The sequence below is a fragment of the Neolamprologus brichardi genome, chromosome 3 (assembly GCF_056152115.1).
Source record: "Neolamprologus brichardi isolate AB-2024 chromosome 3, ASM5615211v1, whole genome shotgun sequence".
Classification (NCBI taxonomy): domain Eukaryota; kingdom Metazoa; phylum Chordata; class Actinopteri; order Cichliformes; family Cichlidae; genus Neolamprologus; species Neolamprologus brichardi.
The window spans coordinates 60,161,394-60,186,723 of NC_142106.1; the positions used below are offsets into that span (position 1 = coordinate 60,161,394).

A 25,330-nucleotide genomic window follows, 5' to 3' on the forward strand; every position below is an offset into this window, starting at 1 on the left:
CACTCAATCTGCTTTCCCCATTCTCATTCTCCGTTACCGCCGTGCTTTTTCGGCACTGCGCATGCGCGTTTTACCCATATTCTATAGCGATATTTCATTTTCTTATTGTTGCCTAGCATTGCACCGGTATTACCATGAACCTTATAATATGGCCCAGCCCTAGTAGAGCTGTTATGGCCTGACCTTACATGCTGGGGTCTGTTGGTCAGAAAGTCCATGAGCCATGATCCAGGTACAGATGGAATTGCTGAGTACAAGATCCACAAGTTTGGTGATCAGCTTGGAGGGAAGAACTGTACTGAATGCTGAGCTGAAGTCAACTAACAGCATTATTGCACAAGTATTCTTGTTGTCCAGGTGTGAGAGTACACAGTGAAGAGCTGTGGATACAGCATCCTCTGTACTCCATTGTTTTGATTGACAAATTGGTGAGGGTCCAGTGTGTGGGCAAGCATGTCTTGAGGTGCATGTCCCGTAATGCGTCAGGGCCAGCAGCTTTTTGAGCTTTGCTTTGTGTAATGTTATAAATAGTTGGATAATCCTCAGAGTCTCTGGACTTTTACATAAAGATATTATATTCAGTTTATTCCTGTAGAAAGTTATATACTTAAAAATATATGTATATATATCTGGTTCCTGGTTACTTTGGTAAAAATGACTCTGAATCACTTTATGGTAAGTAACACACTATCTGCAAAAAAACTGAAAGAATTCCAGATGACAAGTCTGTAGTTCGACATACAAGTGACGACCTTTGACCTTCATCAGTTTTTATTTAATTGTGTCAGAGAAACTCAAACGTGCTCTTCATGCAGCTGAGTACATCAAGTGTTTAAAACGGAAGCTGTGCAGGTCTGAGATCAGCAGCTTTGTGAAACACCAAGCTGAGGTCCTGTTAATGCTGATATATAGTGACACAGTTACATTTCAATTTAATTCAATTTTATTTATACAGCGCCAAATCACAACAACAGTCGCCTGAAGGTGCTTTATATTGTACAGTAGATCGTACAATAATAGATACAGAGAAAAACCCAACATTCATATGATACATGGGTGATTGATGCTTTTGTCTTTGTTTTTATCAATAAAACAGCTGCAGCTTTCACTACAGAACATGTGGTGCTTTAACCTTTGTACTGTTTTCATCAGTTCATTCTGCTGTTAACATGTGAACATGTTGGATGATCTGTCTGCTGTCACTGGGTGGTGCTGAGGTCTGAATCTGAGGGCGGCTCCTGTAATCACAAAGAGAACAGAACCATCACAAACTGAAATATAAAGTTTATCTCAAATCTGAAATAGAGCTGATCCTTCTCTGTCCTCGTACACCCAGGATCTGAAGTCCTTCTCTTACATTTCTTTAGTTCTTCAGCTCTGCTGACATATGAGCTGTTTATTTTTTAAAGCCGTATATACCAACAGATTTTCCAATATAATGTTGACCTTTGAGTTGTTCGTGCTTTGTGAATGTGAATCTCCATACATGAGCAGATGGAGCAGGTTTCAGTCGTGGTTCAGTCTGCTGCTGCGCCGTGGTCACCAACATACAGAGGTATCATAACAAATATTAATGCTTTTAATTAATGCTTTTTTTCCCTCTCAAAGGATGTAAGCTGTACTGCACATGTAACTTTGTGAACAATACCTCAAAAAGAATGATTCAGACTGTTTTATTTAACCTGAATATTTGAAACAAACTTAGTAAAAACAATACACAGAGTCAGAGCTAAAAATGTAATCAGTGGAAAAATGAAACACACATTTTAACTTAAGCTGCCAAGCAGAAGTATTTGGTTTGAGTACATAAATATTAGGCTTTGCTATTTAATCTGTAATTAATGATTAATGAGGGGTTACTAAAGTGCAAGCCTTTTTTAGAATATGTGTTAATATCCTTACAGATGTGGCAAAAGAGTGAAAACATGCTGCTGTTTGCACATATTTAATAATCAGCTCTGCACAGGAGCTGCAGCAGAGTGCAGCCTGTTGTTCTTACAGTGTAATACTCATAATAAAAGTACAGTAACTGTGGTTAGTTACTGACTGAGCAGCCCGGTGCGTTTCTGTTAATTTCGTTCACCTGCACGGGTTAGCTAAACACACTTTACAAAACAAGTTTTCCCGGCAGCCGAGTGCTCATCTTAGCTAGCTAGCTAAGGATGTTAGCTACAGATTAGCTTACAAACACCTTTCACTTACCAAAAATATTGTGGCGGCTCTCAGGTCCTTCTGTCAGGCAGATACTGAAGAACACCTGAGTCTGTTAGTTTGAAACAGTCGGTAAACGCTGGACCTCCTCTCAGCGTCCCCGCTCTATGTGCCGTTCAGAGATACGCAAGTTTCTTCATGACTGCGGCTGCTGCAGATATTAGGTCGTCCATGATTTCTACAGTCACTGGTCAGCAATATAATGTGCGCAAACATATGTGGCTCATATACGTGGTTCTGAAGCCCCGCCCCTCAAGCGCACCCTCAGATGCCTAAACAGTGCCAGCTATTAGAAGCTGAAAAAATAACTGTACGTGGAAAAAAAACAATGTAAGTGTGAGAACTTGGCAGTGAGTGAGTTTTTTCTTTAAATTTCTATATTTATGTTTTTTCACTATCATTTTTTTTTTCACTTTCAATACATTTGTTTCAGTTTCAATATTTTTTCAGTTTCATTCTAAGGCGACATCGTTTTAACCTCATATGTGGGTTCGAAGTACAAAAAAGTCCAGTTGTTTCTCTGCCAAACTCCTTAGACTGGAAGTTCTCATGTTATAAAAAAGTCCCAAAGAAAGATTAAGGCAAAGATTAGGACAGGTTACAGCTCGTGAATTTTATGTACTTATCACAGTTACAAAAAAGAATCTGCCTGAAGTCTATACATCCATACGTCTCATCATACAAAGCACTGATCTCCTACCTGCTGATGGAGCTGCTTTGACTGGCTGTTCTTTAGGTTCTTCCATCATCTTTCTATAAAAACACGAGAAGATGATTTCACCAAAAGAAACAGTGAACACAGTCTGGGTGTCACATCATATGAATTTGTGTCATGGTTTAGTGTACGGGCCACACACACTAAAACTGATCTGTGTGAAAGAACACATCGATGACATGTCAATGCAGTGATAACCTCATGATATTTGGGGAATAGAGGTTTTTACTTTTTCATATATTTGTTCAGTATAATGATTAAATAATCTGACAATACAAACCTAAAATACTTTGTTCCCTGTCTGCGACTTTGTGCGTCTCTGCTGTTAGTGCTTAAAGGAAGTTTTAAACTTAAAATACTTCCCCACATATGTGACTGTGGTCTCTGGGGCCATTATCCTGAAACACTGGAGCTCAGCCCTGAAAGCTTTGCTATCTTCACTTGATAACAGCAGCTGTTTAAAGTTATTGTGTTTGACAGTAAAGTGAATGTAAATGTGAGACACTGTGTGCTCACAGCTAAAGGCTGCAGTCAGCTGTGTCAGAGCGTCCAATGATCCTTAAACACTCAGAGCTCCATGTTGGTGAAGCTGTCATGTGTGCTGACACGTTCACAGTGTGACTTCAGAGCTTCTATTGAGCCATAATGGCTCCTTTAAACTGGCTCTGCTCTGTCACATGCTCACCTCTTCTTCACTGTCTCATCAATCTGCTGCGCTCTTCATCTCCTCCTCTCTCTCTCTGCTGTCCTGTTTGAAAAAACAAACAAATCAGCGTGAGCCAATCAAACTCTGTGCAGATGCTGCAGCTACAGCTGATATGTCATGCAGCTGTTCATCAATCAGCTTCTGCTGCTGTTTATTCGGCTCTTACTCTGAACACGTGCAGATCTAGGAAGATTTTCTTGGGATTTTCTTGGGGTGTGAAAATCAAAGCGTTTGTTTTTTCAAACACATGTGCAGGTGTTACACATGGTTTTCATAAAGTAGCAGCCAGTTGAGGAGGATGACTCTGAGGATGATGAGGTAACTTTTACAAACATGAGAAACCATAGACGGGAGCCAGGAATCATCAAACTAATATCAGGTGACATCATCACACCGCCATAAAGACGATATTAGTACTGTAGAAAAACACATTAATTACAGGTCATCTGTTTCTGAACATGCTTTCATGTCAGTGTTTCCTTTATTTATTTCTGCCTGCCTATTTGCCTGACGTGCTGTCAACTTTGCACAATAATTTGCTTATTTATCAATTTATTTCAATTTATTAAAGTGCTTTGAGAGTTTACAGAGTGATCGTCTCGCGATTCAGACTCTTAAACATCACAGGCTCTAATGTAACAAGGCAAAACATGTTGTGCAGCGGTCAACAAAAACTACGGCTACCCAGCCCTCCTCTCTGTCAAAATCAAACCCAGTGAATGACAGACTGACAACGCCCTCTTAATGTCACCGCTAGCACCCACGTGACTCCCATTACACATCACCATAGCAACCAAACAAATAAAAAAACCCAGTGATCATCAAAATTCAATACATGTAATTATGGCTCCTACATAACCAATGTTACCTTTTTCTAAAGACAGAAAACACATCGAGTCCTTTTTTCTTTTACATATTTTTAATTAATTATTAATAAAGCTCAACGCTACACCAGCTTCTCGCTTTGATTGACACAAAACTTAAAAATCAGCCTAATTCTGAGGACTCGCTGCATGACACTCACAGTCTTTGTCATTGTTGATTCTTAGCTCACAAACAGTTCTTATAAGGACTAACTAGTGCTGACAGTTTAGCTCTTCATAAAGTTACAGGAGGATAAAATAAACATGAGATCGTTGAAATAATCCTGTCTGATTACACGTGAGAACAATAAACGCTGTAACACAAACTGAACAGTAATGTAACGACACTCATCTCTCACGTCTGCACTAAACTAAAACGTCACTACTTCCACATCTAGTTGGTTTTAATGGAGGCGGAGTCTCCCTGCCCAGTGCGCGCTCAGGATAATTAACTTGTCACAACACTGGAAGTGAGCGCATGTAAATCAGAAAGTGTCAGGTTGCCTAGCAACCATGACACTAGGTCTTGAAACGCACTGAGGGAAATGAAGTGAAAGATGTTCGTTCTAACTGACAGGTTTCACTGACACTCAGAGACCTGCAACAACATGAAAACATCACTGTAACACTCAAAACTGCAGTCATATGAAATCATAAGTGAAGGACTGTGATGATGTTGTGTTATGGAGTGTCTGCTGAGTCCAACCTCTAAGAATTACGAGTCTGGACTTTAATGATGGAACAAAATTCAGACATCAAAGTTTCTCACATTACACAATCAGATGAACAGACATGAAGGGATATTTGTCAGAATCAGAGTCAGAGGTGTTCCTCATGATGTTTGGTGATGGAAACAGTCTCATCGACGTTTCCGTCACCAAACTAGAGAAACTAGTAGCTGCACGCAGCAGAGTTTAGCACAGCTGATCTCTGTGATGCATCAACAGGAACAACATGTTGTTAAACAGGACTGTATAAAGACTCAGAGTCTGACTCACACCTGAACAATGAGGCTGTGCAGCATCGTCCGGTCACACCTGCCCTGCAGCTAAACCACTCGTATCAGTTTGAGCCCAAACAGTAACACGGTCACATGACCGACGAGGCCAACCTGCCCAGATTCATTATTAGTTATTACAGCAGTGAGTTTGAACTCTCAAATCAAATCACTTCTATTGTCACATCACATGTGCAGGTACACTGGTACAGCACATGTGAGTGAACTCTGTGTCAAACACTGAGCTTCAGTAAAGATTCAAGTTGCAGCTATTTATATGTCCTATCACCTTAAATCTTCACTCAAAGACACTCAAGTATCTGTGACAGTGTATATATAGATGTATTATATATAAGAGACAAATGTTGTTCCTTCAATATGTTGGCATTACTAAATTTGGCTCAATGCTTACATATTTGTGTAAAAAGAAAATGTATAAGCTGTGAAAACTGTGTCTGATAGAATGAAGAGTAGACTGATATATGAAATATTCCTTTATTGGGTGAGAAAATCAGACCATGTCATAACTGCTTTAAGTCACACAGAATAGATATCAGAGCCTTAAACAGGCTGACTTCTGCTAAATGGGTCAAACTGGGCAGAAAGTCTACAAACACATAGCATCATTATAGAATATGATGTAACACTATAGATCAACTTACCTCAGAATATATAAAGCATATAAACAATGACAGCAATATGATGCAACAAACACAGCAGTGCTACTAATCCAAAATACTCAAAGCTTCATAGAACTGAAACAAACATTTATTTTTAGCTCCATTCTGCTGCTGATACATACTTTAGGTTTCTGAACATTAAACTTGTTGCTGCCTTTCATAGTGTGTAACTTGAAGGCCCTGAGTACTTTCTCCCACACTGAAAACACTGGAATGATCAAATTATTTGAACATTACCTAATAAGACTGATTCAGGACAGACAATTAGTTATGTTAAACTTTCCTAGCAGTCCTTCACAAACAGGGAACAGTCTGTCTATTCTCTCCATCTGTCAGCTGCTGCTGGCTCTTCCTTCTCCTCTTCCTCACACACTGCTGAGTTTGTCCTGGTGGATCATCAGGGGTGCAAAGCCTCACAGATGATGTGCAGCAGTGGGTCCCTCAGTCTGTCCTCACTCTGGACACTTGCAGTTGTCACACATGGAAATCAAATGTGTGATAAGCTGCAGGATTCAAACACAAGTGTAACTTATAAATACATGTTCATACTTTTATTCCACAATCAGAGAGCAAGAAACAGAGAGAGAGTGCAGGACAGACACACAGGTGACAGTCTCAGGTGTATACACTGCTACAAAACAGGAGGATTTAGTGTTTGTGTTATTACGAGTGCTAAACAAGAAGAGTTCCTAGATGGTACAATGGACACATGTGTGACTCTGTGATTAAAGCATCTTTCTTTCAGCTTAACGAGTGAACCGTCAGCTCGCTCAAACACACGTTAAAGTCCGTTTGGCTCGACACCACCGAACAGAGGCAGCAATATAACATAGCTAACATTAACAGTGCAGTGAATCCTGCTTGTGCCGTAAAATTCAGGACTGCAAACCGAGCAGCATCACTGACTTTCAGCTTGTTGTGTTTGTGGATATATGACTGACTTTAATTATCCATCAAATCATCACATTCTCTGTCAGATTAAAGTCAACTATTGAACGACGTACATTTTGAAGTAAAGGCTTTAAAACCAAGTTAGTACAAACATCGCTAATGTCACATAACTTTCCCGACATGTGGCCAACAGTAATGTTTTAATATTCTTCATTATAAAAACATTTGCGCATAAATAAGTGATGTAATATTCAGTACTTACTTCTGAAAGTTTACTCTTCGGCGGCTCCGCTTCCGCCGTTTTTTTTCGGCAAAATTATCCACACCACAGCCGTGCTATGAAATCTGGGATATGTTGGGCCATGAAGGCTACACCGACCCATCCTTAAAATTCAGGGAAATTAAGGACGCATTTGAGGGCCGCATTTCGAGCAGCCTTTGAATTGGGACAGCCTGCGGTGCGCCATTGTGACGTAATCGGCCTTAAAATGCAGCCTTTAAGGCTGAAGACCCTGAATTTGGATAAAGCCGTTGAGAAGGTAATTTATCCATTTAAATCAGCTGTGATGGATCAAGGACACACTAAAACCTGCAGGGACACCAGCCCTCGTGGACTGGGATTGGGGACCCCTGCTTTAAATGGATTGACCAACTTGTTACCTGGGATGGTTTTAGAGGTCTGGACACTGAGTGAATCAATCAAAGCATTATCAGCTGAAATGCAACAAATCTCTGCTACATTTGATGTAACTGAACTCTGGCCATGAGCACCAGTCCAACACAGCGCTTTACTAAACACTTTAAGGCTCATGTAGCCCCATTCTTTCAGATTGCACAGCTGCCTCCTGGTTTTTGTCACATATTTGTGTTTTGTTGCCCACAGATGTGCATCGTAGTATAGTTTTGGATTTGGACTCAGATACTAACAGACAGAAACAAAGAGAAGCTGTCTTCTCTGAAGATGGTCTGCCTGGAATCGTGATGACACCAGAAGGTGAAGCACACATGATGCATTCACTGGTACACTTTGAGTTTGAGAGAACTGCACACAGACTCACTGTTTTGGAAACTAGAAAAACGTTCTTGTCATGAACTGGCTGTGTATGCAGGCAGGATAGGACCCAAATGCAGACTCATAGGTGGGACGTTAACTTAATACAACACAGCTTTATTTGCTGAATGGAAAAAGTAATACTAAACTAAACTCACAGAGAAACACACAAAGAATAACACAGCCTTTAGAAACAAGGATGAACACAACAGACAGAAGCAAACAGAGGGCTTCAATACACAACACAATGATGAGGGAACAGAAAACACACAGGGAACACAGCTGAGGCCAATTAGACACAACGAAACCAGGAAAACAAGATGAAACACACTGAATGAGAATGCAAGACTTTCACAATAAAACAGGAAACAAAGAAACACAATACTGACAAGTGAGCTTGACAGGGGAGTGGAGGAAAGGCAAACGAGAGGTAGCATAAGGGAGCACAAGAAAGAGGAGACAAGAGAGACACGACGGGCTGGGGAAACAGAATGGAACACAAGGACTCACACAAACACACATTAACACAGACACACACAGAGATACACAGAGGGCATCTAATAATCAAGGAACTAAACAGGAAATATAAGAAACACAAAACAGCATAACTAAGACTGTAAATGAACCAGAACATAAACCATAATACAAAATATCACCAAAACACAGAAACCCACAGTGTTGGGTCAAAAGGACCCAGAACCATCACAGTACTTTTCTTTGCTCTTCACTGTTTGAGTGCAGACAGACTCCACATTAAACTATGACAGCATCGTCCCTGCTGCTGCTGTCAGACCTGTTATTCACTCACTGCTCGCCAGTGTTTCTAATGAGTTTTACTCATCCATGAGAGTTTAAAGCTTGCACTTACAAGCAATGTTCCCTCTAATTTTTCATGTGTCTGAGCGAACACACAAACTCCCTGAGCGATCCACTGTGAGCGACAGCAGACGTGTGCACTGTGGTCACGCCAGCGTCGAATCCATCCAAGTTACATGTTTATTAAAGTAATCTAATTACAGCATTTATGTTAGACTACTTTTAATTAACTGTTTTAGCCCACTTACAATGAAAATTTAAAAAAAAAATTTTGTTCATGACCTGTGTAGCATGTTAACACTATTGGAAGGAAAAATAGCTTGAACTCCAATTTTGAAAACACAACTTTCTTTCTTTTTTTTTTTATAAAGCTCTGACTTGTATTATGAGTCTGTGGTCTGGGAGAGAGTCTGTAACTCTGTCTGCAAAATACAGTAAATAATGACCAATGTTGGGCAGTTAATTATATAGTTACTTCTTCAAAAAAGTAACTGAGTTATGCAAACAACAAAGGTTTTTGCAGCTGTTTACCTAAAAATGCAGCCAAGGCGTTTTTAAATAAACATTTCAAACTATTTACAGAACAATCAGCTGTTCTGCATCAAATCTGATGCCACACAAATTATTTGTGCCACTCCAAAAATAATTTCTGTCACTATGAGATGAAGGAGAACAACAGCCTGATACCTGCAGGCCTGACAGCAGCAGATGTGTCACTGCTGTAACACCTGTAACTTTCAGCAGTCGCCTCATTGTTCTGAACACACAACAACACTATTGACTACACTACACACTAACTACACAAGATTTGCTCTAAACGTCTCAAATCTCTCACATCTCAAAACACCGCCGTTACTCCGTTTCTTAACAACTAAATGCCATGTTTTGATTGGTCGACATGGTACATTTTTCGACCAATAGGAAAGGGCGGGGATTTTTGGTGTTGTCTTTGCTCACAGGCTTTTCAGCGTTTTCCTTATAAAACGTCGTTTTTACCGTTTCTTCCTGCAGTAAATATAAACAACGACAGTATTCAGGAAGAAAAACTAACATTGCAGATATTTTATCATAACTCTGGTTTTACGTGGCCGATCAACACAATTTAAAAACTGGTATAAAGTCCACACTTTTCCCATCAATTGTTCCGTCTGTCCTGCTCACATCTCCAATGGTTGTACACATTGTTATTTACGTGGCTTCACTCCACATCAGCCGCTTTGCTCGCTAAAACACCGGCACATATTTACTTTAATTTCAATTCAGGTTAGAATTCTTTTTGTGTGCAACACAGATTTTCTGTGCGCAGAGACCGTGCCAACAGTGCGCAATTGCGCACACGCGCAGCTTAGAGGGAACATTGCTTACAAGGTGACTACCAATAAAATGAGTGTGCTTCACTGTCAGAGCTACGGTGATTCAACCAGTAGGTTGAATGACTTGATAATAAAACTATTTGTTTGATGCTTTGCATTGAGGCACATTGTTGAATTTGCAGGGACACAATAACCACAGATCAATTGTTCAAACCACTACAGTAGGGAGCCATGTTATGAATAATAAACAAATAATACTACTACTAATAATAATAATGTTAATTTAAGTAATTGTTGAACATCACATATAATGTAACAAGCAGTAAATTCAGGTTAAGTGCATTATCAGCATTTGGAGGAGCTCCTTATCCTTCTTTTTACTGCTCACCTCTGACAAAGTGTTCACACAGTTTGCTAGCTTCTTTCAGCCTGCTAGCTATGCTAACAAGTCTACTACACACACTTGACTCGGTCACATGACAGACAGCAGAGATAGCTGCTCTGCTAGCTAAGCTAACTCATGTTAAAGGTCAAAGAAATGAGGCGATGCTGCTGGGAGTTATGTCACAGACTAGCAGAATTTAGTTATTCAGCATAATATTTAATCCTTATTATCTGCTTTTCTCACCTCGGTTTACATCTGAAAACAAGAAAATGTAGCCAACAGTTTATTAGCTTTGGTGAAATTATAAACAGGCATCAGCGCGGTCACCTATACTGTCCTTTAATGCTGGAGCAGCAGGAACACCAGTTAATCTAAAATCTCCTTTTCTCTCTAAAAAAGTGACAGCAGACTGAGTCAAAGACACAAACCTTATATAAACACCAAATATTCACTTCCTGATCCAGGATTCAAAGAGGATGTTGAACTTACTCAGCTTCTTCTTCTCATGAACGTCTTCACTCTGCAGCTCTGCTGCCTGGACCAGGTCTGTGTAGAAACAGAGAAAATCCTCTGCTTCTTCTCCGTCAGCAGTCGTCTGTGTCTGCAGACTGCGTCAGATTAAACACTTCACACCAGCAAAGAGGCTGAAGCTCACAGGTCAAAGGTCAGCTGCCACACTGCATATAACAATTCACTTTTGAACAGTAGATAGCCTGTAGGCGTCTCTGCAGTGATAAACAGTTTACACATTAAACACTGAACCATAAAAGAAGCTTAAGCTGCAGCTCACAGGTCAAAGCTCAGCTGCTGCACCCAGTTATGAGTTTAAATAAATCATTAATCATGATCTTTTCCCTCTCAGCACTTTCACTTGGCCTTGGGGTGTTTTGACTGAGCTACACTGTATGTTTCAAATGTTGTAAATAAATTGGGAGTTAGGGCTGGGCAATATGGCCTAAAATCCATATCGCGGTATAATTTGAAGCACGTGCGGTAACGATATATATCGCGATATATTCTTTTCTTCTGTATAACATATTTTCCACACTATAAGGCTTAAAATCCTTTAATTTTCTCAAAAATCAAGATTGTGGCTTATGTATGAATTCTGGTTGTGCTTACTGACCTCGAACCGATTTGGGCAGAAATCTGTTAAAAAATGTGTAACGTTGGACCCAAGAAACATATGCTGGCGTGAATATGTTGACAGCAGAACTTTTATTTGATACTGTGGTTTTACACACAATACAGACACAGACACTCTCTCTCTGCTGTCACGTCCGCTCCCCCTCCGACTGTCACTGCCAGCATATAAAGAGACACAATCACTGTCAGATCCCAGCACACCGCCACCCCTGCGCCGCCCCGGGAGCTCACTGCGTCCTCTGCAGGTGGAGACCACACCCACGCCACAAAATGTTTTAGTAGAACTTTGGTAAGCTACAAAGCTTATGGCTTATGTTTGAATTTTGGTTGTGCTTACTGACCTCGAACGGATTTTGGCGTGCAGAAATCTGTTAAAAAATGTTTTAGTACAACTTTGGTAAGCTGCACTGCTTGATGGATTGTCAGAGCATTACAGCTGCCGTAGGGAGGAGCTTCACGGAGTAATCTGGGTCCAAAACTCCGTCCGCTTCAGGTCCCAAAGTCAAACAAACACTGAGAGGTAAAAACGGTCTAAATTCTTTCATCTTTAATAAAATCATCAGCGTTGCTGCTTTACCAGGTGTAACAATTAAGTTTAACATCCAGGCATCCATGAAAACAGAAGTTATTAAATTTAACGGAGTTAGAAGTTAACAGGAAGTTAGCTCGCTAGTTTCCACCTAAACATTTCATACCATGTTCTTACTGAGAGATTTCTGAAACTAATTCAGACGTACAGCTCTGTTATCACTTCCAACATAAATGAAGACAGAAAACTAAACAGCAGTGACATTTGCAGGGTTACTGAAGTTGGATTACCTGGTATATAATGTTGTGCTACGTGATTGCTAGCGACACAGCTATGTTAGCATAACATTAGCAGAGTGAAGCTGGAGGATGAACGCCAACTTTTTTTCCACTCGATAAAAGTTAACGTGAGGGATTCTGGTGGTCAGGGACAAATGCAGTCGCATAGCAGGATGCTATACACGGGCCAAACTTCAGTCAGGAGAACAACTGAGATTATTCATCCACAATACGAGGTTAGTTATTAATATACTGCAACAACATGGGAACAGAGCAGCTGTGAGAGAATTCAACATTAATGAATCAATGTTACAGAAGTGGAGGAAGCGCAGTTTTTGGCTTTCCCCATATTTCAAAAGTGCTTCATCTCTCTGCTATGACTGTCGCCCGCCATAATTGTAGATGATAATTGTTGTAGCCGCCGCGATGCTTTCGACCAAAAAAGGCGCAGCTTGATGACATCATCAACATGCGCTAACGCGATAGAGCAATATAATCAGAGGCCCTTTCTCAATTCTAAGTACGCAAGTACGTACTCGCGTTCTCGGCTAGTACGTATTCGCCGAGACCGCACGGGGGTACGGACTTGCCGAGAATGCGAGCACGGACTCGTGATTTGTACAATTGGAACGCCAGCATGCTTGATGATGTCACAGGTCCGGAGTTTTTACTGCCGTCCCCTCTTAATTTAACTGTGAGTAATATGTTATGAAGCTTAACTTTAATCACAGCCAAACCGGTTTACTCAGGAACAAATAAAACACTGAAATGAACCAAACATTAACATTTAGAAGTGATCTAAGTGACTTATATATCATGTTTAACCTCAGTAGTGAAATCTCTATTAATAAAAATAGTGTACATGTACATGCATGTACATACCTTAATAAAAACAAGCAGGTGAGATGTTAAAACGCTTTTATTTTTATTTTAGTGGACACTCAATACAATAGACAGCTGCTGGGGTTTGGGGTTTGTTTAACCTGAGTAGCAAAAAGACCGCGGGGGGTTGAAAATGATGTGCCGGGAGTCCGCTGTTCTCGCCGGCTCAAATGATCCTCGACCTCGCTGTCTGCTATTGAGCTGGCGGGTCACAGACGTCTCCGAAAACGTCGGAGTGCGTTTGGAAATATATGATATCTTGATAAATCGAGCAGATATTTGAAGTTTACACAGCTACATTCTCGCTTGAAATAACTTAAACGTTTATTTTGTGACCCAGAAAGAGTAATATTTAAAAGTTTTTAGCCCCGCCTGTCCGCCATTGCCGCGTTTGAGTTTTTGACGAAATGCATTCTGGGATATTTAGCTGTACCAAGTCCACACAAGTCACCACCGATGCATGCTCGATAAAATGGGCGGAGCGAGAACTTGGCTTGATGCGTACTTCGAATTGGAACAGTACTTGGTCTCCGACTGATGACGTATCACGAGTAGACGAGAACGCAAGTACGCACAAGTATGCATATTGAGAAAGGGCAAAAATCTCTATCGTTGACCAAATGTAATCGATTCTATCGTATATCGTTTATATCACCCACCCCTACTGGGAGTGATTTGGTTGTATTGGTTTGTTTGTTGGTTTTATGTTTCCATGTAGATGAATGAAGACAGATTCACTCTTACCTTTTCAAAATGTCTATAAGGTAGACTAGGTCTATGCTTTTCTGCCTCTTCACAGATAATCCCAGTGATTTTCCCTTGGTCTGAAATCTCACCTGATCTTGTGATATTGAGAGTCATCTGCCTTTGAGGCAGCTAACCAAACAGTGTTCTCTAAACTCTTTAACTTTAATATACTTTGATATATTTCAGATTTCTGAGCTCTGCTCTGACTCCGTGCCAGTAGCTCCTTAATATGACTTTAGTTTGATCAATAATTAACCTGCAGAAAGTTTCTGTTCCGACTCCACCACGCCGAACAACCCTGAGAACAAATAATATGATGTGGGTGTGTCTGCAGGCTTCAGCACTGTGAGCATTAAACACAATAAAAGACTCACAAGTTCCTGCTCAAAGGTCAGCTGTCTGTAGATCATTAACCTGCAGCAGGTTGTGGCCTGATGTGTTTGTAAGAGTTTCACTTTCAGGAGGAGTAGATTTAAACGAGTCACATAAATGTGAACTACAAAGTCTGTGACACACAATTTAGTGCAAACTGCATGAAATCTGACCTGAAGAAATCCAGTCTTCTGCCTGTTGTGGTTGTGACAGCTGCTCGTAGGAGAGTTTGTTTGTAGGAGGTGGAGATGTTCTCAGAACGAGTGCGTAATCGTCTCTTTGTGTAGACGCTAAAAGCTGTGAGCCAAAACTCTCTGCTCTGAAACTCTTCACTCAGTCCTCACGCTGAGAGTTTAGAGGCTGAACTTCTTGTTCCTCCATAACACTGTTTTCATGAAACAGCAGAAATGAGCTTCTGTTTCTCAGCAGTGCGCACACAGAGAGCCACTCTGCTCAGTCTGAACAAATCAAAGTGAAACGTCTGTGAAAACACAGCTGCTGATGAAACTGTTTCAGATTAATGTCTCAATGTTTCACTGTGAGGTTAAAAAATACATAAAAATGATTTAAAGAAGTAGGAGGAAGATTTTCACAATAAGAGCACTTTGTTTTTAATTCAGTTAATGTCAAACTGTCATCAGCATCTCTGTGTTGTCTCCGTCTCTGAGCAGATTCAGGCATTACTCAAATAATAAAGGCTTTTTATTACTATTATACTTTTCATTAGTCTCCAGGTTGATGATTATAAACAGAATTATTAAAGTTTTTATCATTTCAGGCTGAAAATCAACATGAATTTCGTTTTAATCAAAGAAGCTCCTTTAATGTGTGTCATTAAAATCCTCACACAGACTTAAAAAGGCGACATTAACATTAAAATAAATGAAAGAAGCTTCAGCTGAGAGCTTCATGCAGTCATCATAAGCAGCTCATAGCAGTCACAGCTCTTTATTACGCAGCTTTGCAGGAATTAAAGTGGCTGAAGTGTTTGTGTGAGAAGCTGCTTTATGGACAGCTGTAGACACTTCTTTATTATTTCTTCATAAATCAAACACACAGGTTTGTCTGTAGATGATTTAAAGTGTGTCGTTGTGCAGTTAAAGCTGTTTGTGTGACGCCCTGACCTCCTGTGAATGAAACAGCAAATCAGATCCATCAGAGAGAGAGCAGGAAGTGTTGTGTGTTTGTGACAGAACAAGGAAACAGTGATGATGATGAACATAAAGATCCTCTGATGACGTGTTTGTGTTTCCTGTTACAGTAACGCTTGTTCATCTGTTGCTCTCCTACACTTTCCTATAAATAAAGGAGAAAAAGTCCATTTAGTTTCATTTCCTAAAGCTCAGAGTTACACTTCACATTCCTGCTGTCACATCAAAAAGCTTCACTTTGGTCCAACATCTACATGTTAACATGAAACACAGAGAGACTCAGAACATCTGGAACATCTGCACTTTGACCCAAACTGTTATAGCCAGGATATTTTCTACATATTTCTTATGTTGGACCTGTTTGAACTGTAAACGATCTGTAATCATCTGTAAATGGTGTGAGGCACACTGAGGCCACCTACAGGGCAGCTGGGGAACAGCAGGAATCTGAAATCATATGAGATGTTAGTGAGTGAGAAGAACAAACGGACTTAAGATGGCTCGAAGTGATCAAAGTTGATCTAAAACAGAAGATAAATCCACTGATTCTTTGTAAAGTTCATCTGCTGCTCACATGAATCCTGTGATGAAAGATTGATTTCACTGAATGTTTGTTCAAAGCTCATTTCAACCTGTTGAAGTCATGAATGAAAGTGCAGACTGAGAGTGGATCACATGATGTTTAAGGTGTGTCATGTGACATGTTCAGTATTGTCACACATGTCTAGATTGTCCCTGATATCATAACTGCTCAAACACTGATGATTATATTTGAAGAATTATTACTGATAGCAGCAAAGTTTGAATGGAGCTCTCTGTCTGTGCTGATTTGTCGCCCTCTGGAGGTCAAAGCACAAACTGCATGATGTCACTGTAACCACCACAGTGACAGGAAGTGTTTTTAAATGATGAAATATGTCAGTGATCAGGGCTGTGCAGAGAGGTTTAAAGGGGCGGGTGCTCAAAGTTAAAAAGGGGCACATTAAACCAGGCTGAATAACAACAACACACATTCATTAAGAATCTAATATGGGCAACAAGGCAAAGCAAACGTAGCCGATGTTTTACCTGATGGGTACAATGTTGCTGTAGAGGGGTTGCTTTGGATAGTGCTGGAGGGCAGGGCTGTGCTGATCTGAGACTGTAGACATTAAAAAGTCCATAGGAGAGATGGTAGCTGATTAAACAACTGTCATGAGATAATAACAAAATGCAAAGATTGGTGACAGCGCTTGGAATCATAAGGCAGCAAAAAACTGTGAGAAATAATTTAGGCTCTGCCTGTGAATCACTCTTTGCTTCTCTTCTTCCTTCCATCCCATCATTTCATATATCACTCTCCACTTGCTGTCTATCTGAAAACAAGGCACAACTTGCTATTGCAATAAACTATAATTTAATTATCCACACCTAACAACTCTTGCACTTAATGATGACAGAAAAATGTTATAGCACTGCCTTTAGTAGCCTCACACAGCTCTACTGTTTCCTCCTCATGTCCTTACCAGCCATGTCTGGACAATGTTATATCATGAGTAATTTTTTTTTTTTTAAATCCATCTAAATAAAACAAACACATGCACGCACGCACAGTGACATTTTAGACCTTCTTCAGAATACTGTATATACTATGGGCATCACGGTGCTGATCCAGAATCCTTACATTATTATTTATTACTAGAGCTACAATAATAAAGCAATGAGGAGGGGGAAGTAATAAATATGAAATAATGTATTTATGATGATTCCATTTGTTTCACTATCCACTCTGTGCAGGGCAAAGCTTATTACATTTTTAAACTGTAGAGATACAATCATTTTACTGCTGTAAAAACCAAATTTTGTCTTATTTAAAATATAAATCTAATATAATCTGCTTCTTAATGTATGTTCTTTAAAATACAGCGTGTGTTTTTAATATATTATAATTATAATAATGCATAATTATGTGGACATGCATATTAGATCATTTTTTAGTGAAATATAATCCCTCCAGAAAGGCAGGAAAAGCCCGGAAACTTACTTTAAAACTAAATATGTTCCCTAAAACGGTGACAGAGCTACAGACCCATGACAGCCATACACAGGTAGCCAGCAGCTATGACCAGCACTACTTGTGCAGTTAATAAAAGGACAGGTAATGTTTGTCGCGCTGTTGCACACACAGCACGCTCGTTTGTTTCAGTTCGTCAGTTGCAACAAGACAGCTTACCAACGTGTCCGTAATAAGCTAATACTGTGTGCTATAGACTACAGTGTACGCTGTACACCTGCTTACTGGTTTTGTCGCATCAGTCTGTGTCTCTGAGTTAACTTGTGTTTCTCCTACAGCTCCGGACTGCAAAAAATGCGCGTGCTCTTTGTGAGCTCGTTCCCGGCTCGTAACCAGCGTGTTCTGCCGTCAAGGGCGATCATTGGTTAAATGTGATCATGTGACTGATGCAAGCCAGATCCTTTTATTTAGCAAAACTGTGATTAATAGTTAAATATTATTGTTGAGGGGCACAGACAGGACTCCGCACACGCACACACACATTAAAAAAAATTTTTTTTTAAAAAGTTGCCTCAACAAAAGGGCACTTTTGGCACCCATCAGGAAAGGGGCGGGTGCTCAAGCCCCTCTAGCCCCCCCCTCTGCACGTGCCTGTCAGTGATGCTGATAGTGTGTTCATCACAGACGTTCAGGCTTCATGTTGACATGATTCAAAGTGAAAGCAGAGAAACTGGAATGAATCAGGTGTTTTTACCTGGTGTAAATGGCAACACATTAAAGGTGTATAGACAATAGAGATGTTTTAAAAATCTTTAAGAACAGTTCAGTAGCAGCACCTCGCTCGTCACTTCTCACAGTAGATGACTTTAAACTATGGCCCGATGTTAGCTACATCCACATTATTAATGACTTGTATTTTCCGAAGGCGTTGTTGGCGAGGAATTGTGTAATTATAAGAGCACCGAGGCGTATAATTACCTGCACAGCAACAACATTGATAAAGTACTGCTCAACAAACAAGACGACTTTATTTTTCTTAAAGCAGCTGTAGAGCCGAGCCCGAGCGCTAATCAAGCTAAAGAAAGTGGAGTAGTGGAGACAGTCGGCTGTTCCTGTATCGCCGGATTAGGGAAATCATGTAGTCATGCTGCTGTTCTGTGGAGGGTATTTCACTTATCTGGATATCACAATGTTTAAATGACTGAAACAAAAACACTGGACTGGTCAAAGGCTGACTGGGGAGTCACGCTACTGTCATCTAGCCATGTATTACATGGAGCACTGTTTACTGTTTACATGTCAAAGCCACTCGTTAACTTTGTGTGGGCTGTATGCTGCACAATCACAGGTTAAATACACCACTTTATTTGAAGACATCTGTAGCACTGCCTCAGTTCTGGATGTTTCCACAGACTCCTCTGTGCACCTAAAGAAAAGGTCAAAGGTCAGCAGCACACGTAGTTGGGATAATTCTTCATTTACAAACAACAGTCGCACAAACTACACAATTATTTTCCTCCAATTAGGACTTTTCACTTGCAGAAATGGTCCTGTGTGATTTCTAGGCTGTGATATAAAAACTAGTTCCTAATGGCAGCGATTCACTCAGTAAACATGTGTTTCCTTCACCAACCTCACACACAGATCCAATAAGATCAGGAAGTGGGCAGTATAGTACAATATGTGTTATTTTGTACCAAACTAAAGATCTGCTGAAGTGCTGGAAATGATTCAGATGTTTATTTTGGACGATACAGCAGAAGATCAGACATGAAAGTGGAGATAACACAGAAGACCTGCAGCAAAGGGTCAGAGGTCAGACTGGGCCACTGGATTCAACAATGAGCCAATGATCATCAAGTAGTGACTAAAGCAGAGCCCTGACGTTCTGACATTTATCACACAGTTAGAACAAATGTCTGCTGATGACTTCATCTCATGAAACGACTGATAGATGTCAATTCATTGATCAGCTGAGCTGCTGCTGCTGATCTTCATCGTGCACAGAAACATTCAGCTTGTTTCAATCAGTAAATAACTCCCACTACTCTCAGTTTGAACTGTTCCCACTCAAAATGCTGTGAGAACAATGATCATTGTAGAACTTCACAAACATCACGTGTTGTTTTCCACATGTAAGATCAGCAAACATACAGAAACTTCCTGTTGCCACACACGGCCTCTAAAATCTCTTCCACGGTTTCTGTCTGAAGTCCACTCTCTGTGTCGGATCCACAGGAAACAACAAGATCTTATTAACATGGTTTTCAATGTGTCTCCTTACAAAAAGTCCAACCAATGAACAAATGTGTATATTTGTGGAGGCCGAACAAAAGCATGACACATTTCTCTGTTTCTATAAACTGGTGTCAAACACAAATATGAAGAGTTTTATTGACAGACTCCAAAATGCCCCCGCAGTGAATCAAAGGGAAATCCTACAGTGTGGCCAGAGAATCTTAATGGCTCCAACATCAACACATCCACAATGTTGGATCCAGTTCTACCTCACAGAGTTACTAAGACACACCCTCTGCCAGCATTACAACAGCTCCACCTGCTTCACCTGCCTCCTCAGCATCTGTACACCTGAAGAGAAAAGAAAGGCTCCAAAAGCTCAAATCTACAAAGGATTCATGAAGTTTCATCCAACAATAACATGTTTGCCTTCCACAGTGTGCTGTTAGACACCACTGTACCTCTGCCATTTCAAAAAGAGCAGCTTGCTAACATTTTGGCTCCAAACACTTTGTGTTTAAGTTCCTAATCTTTGTTTTCTTTGTGAAGCCGACAACATCTGGAGCTTTTTGACTCATAGATTCATCATTTTGTTCTTTAGATGACAGCAGATTGGGACTGAATAATCAATCACTATCAAACCAATAAAGACAAAAATGCAGATTTTACAGGAACTTTGTTGGAGAAGCTGTAAAGACATGGAACTGGTGGAGATCCCAAAACAGTTGATAGTGCTGATTATTCCAAATAAAGCTGTTTTCATTTGAGATGAAATGACTTTCTGTCCTGATATATAATAAAGATGTTAGTTGTTTTTGAGCCCCTCTATTAAAAGTAGATCCAGTTTAAAGTCAGCTTGAGTTTGATGTCTTTATGTCAAAGCTGCTCATGATGTTGAGCTGCTGATGGAATAAAAACAGTGAAAAATCTCCTCAATATAAAAGCATGTAGTCCAGACTTAAATGTAGCCTATTGTTAGCTGAGGTCCACACACAGAGTTTGACAGTGTAAACTGTGTGAAAGGGCTGCTGGTGGAGCTCACTAGGATGAGCAGGTGACCATGTGCCACGAGGTGGAGAGCAGCTGGCCTGGCTTTGATTCTGACCACGTGCCCTTTCTCTCTCCCTCTGCTTTGCTGTCACTTATCTTCACTGCTCTGTCCAATAAAGCTGAAAAAGGCCCCAAATCAAAGAAATCTGCCTGCAGCCTCTGAAATGTCTTCTGTTTCCTTCCCGACGGCTTTTTCACCGTCAGCCCATCAGACAGTCCAGCAGCATTTATGATGATGTCATGATGTTGAAGAGACTGCTATGGTGGCCTCCCATGACCCCCAGCCTCATCTACACTGAGGTGCAGACATTTTGACAGACATGTTTCTCCTCTTGGACAGACGACTCTTGAAAAGACATTTTTGAATTTCAACTTTTAACTGGATAAATATCGGATATATAAACGTCTGCAACAAACTGATTCCAGCTTCTACCTCATGATAGGAATGTTTTTGTGGCTCAAGATGACCTGATATCTTTCATGATGGAGACATTTGACACATGTTTCACATATTATAGACCAACAAGTTATTCATAGCAGTTTAAATACGGGGAGTCACTTTTGGGCCCAGCAGATAAAACAGAGCCAATATTTCCTTCTTTATTTAAGTGACGTGTGTCACAGATGTGACCTAGTAAAGTGTAGCTGAACATTAGTAACGTTATTAACACTCTCAGCTCGTCCTTGTTCCAGACCTGAAGATCCTCTTCTTTCATTCAGCAGCAGCTTCAGGTCTCTGATGGTCCAGGGCTTGTTGTTGGGAAACAGCCCTGCTGGGATGATGGTGTCCTCACAGAAACAGTCAGTGATGCTGTTGATCTCCATCACAGAGCATGTCCCAGTCTGCAGTCTCAGTCCTGCAGGGCCTCGCTGGCTTCCTGACTCCACCCAGTCAACAACAGGAAGTGTTTGAACTGCAGGAACAAACTGAGGCTGTGGTCAAACAGGAGTTTTTATCTCCTCGCTCTGACTCTCACTGCGGCCCCGCTGCTGTGTCAACATGTGTTTGTGCTAAACAATGACGGAAAGTGTTATAAATGACTTGTTGGCCTCTGATCTGTCACAAACAGCTGAAACGTGTCTCTCATGAGTCACATGAAGGTTTTTGACAGAAAGGACAAAAAGTAGCTGCAGTCAGTTTGTGTCATTTTTATATTTATTCATCTGGGAGAAAAATCTGAGGGACATTAAAATGTGTTTTTCAACAGAGACAAGAACATAAATATAACAGAACAGGTAAATGAAGATATTTCAAGTAAACAGCTGGACTGATCAGGTCCAAACACACAGTGATAAACTTGTCAAACAGCTGTCATATCTTTATATATAAGCTCTTTATAAATCCTGTTCACTGCAGTCTGTTTACTAATAATGTCAAACTGTTAGAAACACAGAAACATCAGAATCGTCTTTGTTCACATAAACCTGTCTGGGATCCTTTGTTGTTCTTTTGATGCAGAGTTACATTATAAATATAAAGAGTTATTTCAGAGTCTCATCAGTTTTCCTACATGTCTTTATTGAACACATCAGCAGGGCTGAAGCTCTCATGTTAAACACACACTGATCTATGGACACGTTCATGTGTTTCTAACAGAACCAGGCTGTTATCAGCCCTGCACTAACATTATGTCACACACACTGAATGTAACAGTGACAGTTTACATCATCACACAATCAGCTGTGATTGTTTCACTGTCATCAAACTAGTCAACAGGAAGTAGAATCAATAGAAACCAATCATTTACTGACAGCATGTCTGATGGAAATAAGTGCAGATTATGTATGAAGTATAACTGCACACAGTAACTGTATTACAATAAGGACTTAACAGCGCCCTCTGCTGGAGTGTTTCAGTACTGCGTTAACTAGAATACACCACCTCCTCCTCCTCCTCACACCACCTGCTACATCTGTACTCTTCTATGACTACAGTCATCCACAGCACTGATGTGAGGTCACATGGTTCATATGTAAGGAGCACAGAGACGTCCTGGCAGCTGACCTCAGGTCAGTTTAATGACTGTGAGCAGCAGCTGTGTTATTGTCACTGTGACAGGGAGACACTCTCAGACACAGCGCTCATGTCAGCTTGTTCTCATGCAGGAGGATCAGGAGCTCCATGTTTGTCTTTCTGTTTGAATCATGATGTGTTTGTGCCATCAGAGTCTGTCATGAGTACTCAGGTTTTCACAGCAGCTCTTCTGAATGCTGACGAGGACTCCAACCTCATGTTTCACCTCTCTGAGCTTCTGATGTCTGTGAACACTCGTGTTTCTTCTCTGGGCTCATCTGGACAAAAACACCTTTCTATGTTTGGCTCCAGCCTCATTCTGACTGACAGGAAGTGTGTTATCCATGAGCTGCACTTCTGTGAGAAAGTTTCCTGCTGTGTTTCCTGTCTGTGGACAAACACGAGTGTTTCAGCTGAGGACTTGGTTCCTTCCACCTGTCCATACAGGACATCACGCTGTCTTTTGTTTGATTTCTCTGACTCGTGTATTATGAACTAAATGTATCCTGATACACACAGAGATGGATGAGCAGAGGTCACATGATGAAAGAAAAAACATGGAGTCTTTGATTTATTTAGATATTTATTGATGAATGCAAACAAACCCTGACACTGAACCATCGTCCAGCTTTCACAGAACAAACCTGATCACATGACCTGCTGACCCAAACAGTGAAAAGCTCCATGGCAACAACAACAAACACCCTCACATATGTTAACAGAGGCTGTTAGAAGCACAGAGTCTTTACAGTCTTTCTCCTGTTTGTACACAGATCTCTGCACATCTTCATCACAGTTACTCACAGACATGCAGAGTGTGTGGATATCAAAGCTAAGTTTCCACCATGTTTGTAGTCTGTACTGGGACTCATGGAGCATCTCTCTATGAGCACTCAGTGCTTTAAAAAGTGAGTCCCAGTTTAACCAGCAGCCTTCACACCACACATCACACAGACATGGAAACTTCAAACCCTCAGACTGAAGACACCATCAGAAATAAATAGATTGTGATGAAGATGAAGAACTGGAACAGTTTGCTGTGGTTTCTTCTGTTCCTGTCAGAAATAAGAGTCTGGCAGCACTTTGCTCTCCTTCCACATGTTTAAGGAGGAAGTGAAGAAGAGCGAGTGAGTCGTCTTCCTCTGTGGGCCCAACATCAGGCAGCAGCCACGTATTTTTAAAAACCCAGCACACTGCTTCAGAAACACTGAGTCCAGGTGACCAGAGTCATGTGATCAGTGAGGTCTTCACTCAGGACGTCACAGCTTCAGGACCTGATTCAGAGGTTTATAAGGACGTGGATCATTGGTGCTGATGTTGTGTGAGAGCTGGTGAACCATGGGGAACATAAATAACAACCAGGCCATCAGCAATTCTACCCCCAGCTCTAAAACCTACATAATACACTATACATATAGTTATATAGGTTATAGTATGTTATATATAAACGTAGCTGAAGCAGTTTAATTTGTAGCTTCACGCTGCACTTCATATGTTTGTCCACCAGATGGCAGCACAGAGGCCTGTGTTGGAAAGCTTTGAGTAATGAAGCGTTTTCAATCCAAGCTTCAGAAAGCTTCATGTGGTCATCAAGGAAGCAACCAGGAAATATCTGCTGTGTGTAAAAACAGCAACACAAGAATCCAGAATGAAGACAAGAAACTCAAAGCTCACACACAAAACAGGTGGAGCTAATTTTGTGACGTGTTTCTGTAAAAACACCACAGAAGTGAATCATCAAAGTTTCCATGTGAGCTGATGATGCTGCTGCAGAGTTTCTGTGAACCTCCTGTGACCCCGCCTCCTCATACAGAGACATCTTATTGCTCTTCAAACTGCATCACGTGGACACATGTGATTGTGTATTGTAGTATTGATCCCAATGCTGGTATTAGTACTGGATCAATAACACTGGATGGATGCGTTCAGCATGGAGTCCCTGAGCTGTGTTACAGACAAACATGGAAAACTGACAGGTCTGTGTCATTCACAGTCTGTAACACTTCTAAACAACAGAGGCTGACCCAAGTGCCTCAGAGCCAGGCACGCTCACATCACAGCTCTCTAAATAAGCCAGTTTAAAAATAAGAGCTGAAAGCTGTGTTTGCTTGTGTTAGCTTATTATTGTGGAGACTAACATTCAGTGATCATGTGTTCAGACTCATAATGATTACTCTCAGAAATCCTGATCTTTGTATTTACTGTGTGTTGGATCAATAACTGAGATTCATCGTATCACACAGCTGTGCTGCTGCTGCTGGTGATGTCAGCACATCTGGAACAATACGAGGTATCTGCTACC

At 40.7% G+C, this 25,330-nt stretch overlaps 1 protein-coding gene across 10 annotated transcripts in view; it reads right to left on the minus strand.

Moving 5' to 3' along the window:
• LOC118453432 (protein NLRC3-like) overlaps positions 1–25,330 on the minus strand; it is an 815,502-nt gene that overhangs the window by 669,661 nt on the left and 120,511 nt on the right. For 2 of the 10 annotated variants that reach the window (XM_087837991.1, XM_087837990.1), the window contains exons 1-2: positions 3,612–3,623; positions 2,912–2,964 (exon numbers count right to left, since the gene is read on the minus strand). The exons of the other annotated variants lie outside the window; for them this stretch is intronic. In XM_087837991.1, coding sequence (XP_087694117.1) covers positions 2,912–2,960 — 49 coding nt within the window. In that variant the 5' untranslated portion in view covers positions 2,961–2,964; positions 3,612–3,623. Of the gene's footprint in view, positions 1–2,911; positions 2,965–3,611; positions 3,624–25,330 lie in introns of those variants that run through there. 10 annotated transcript variants of the gene reach the window in all.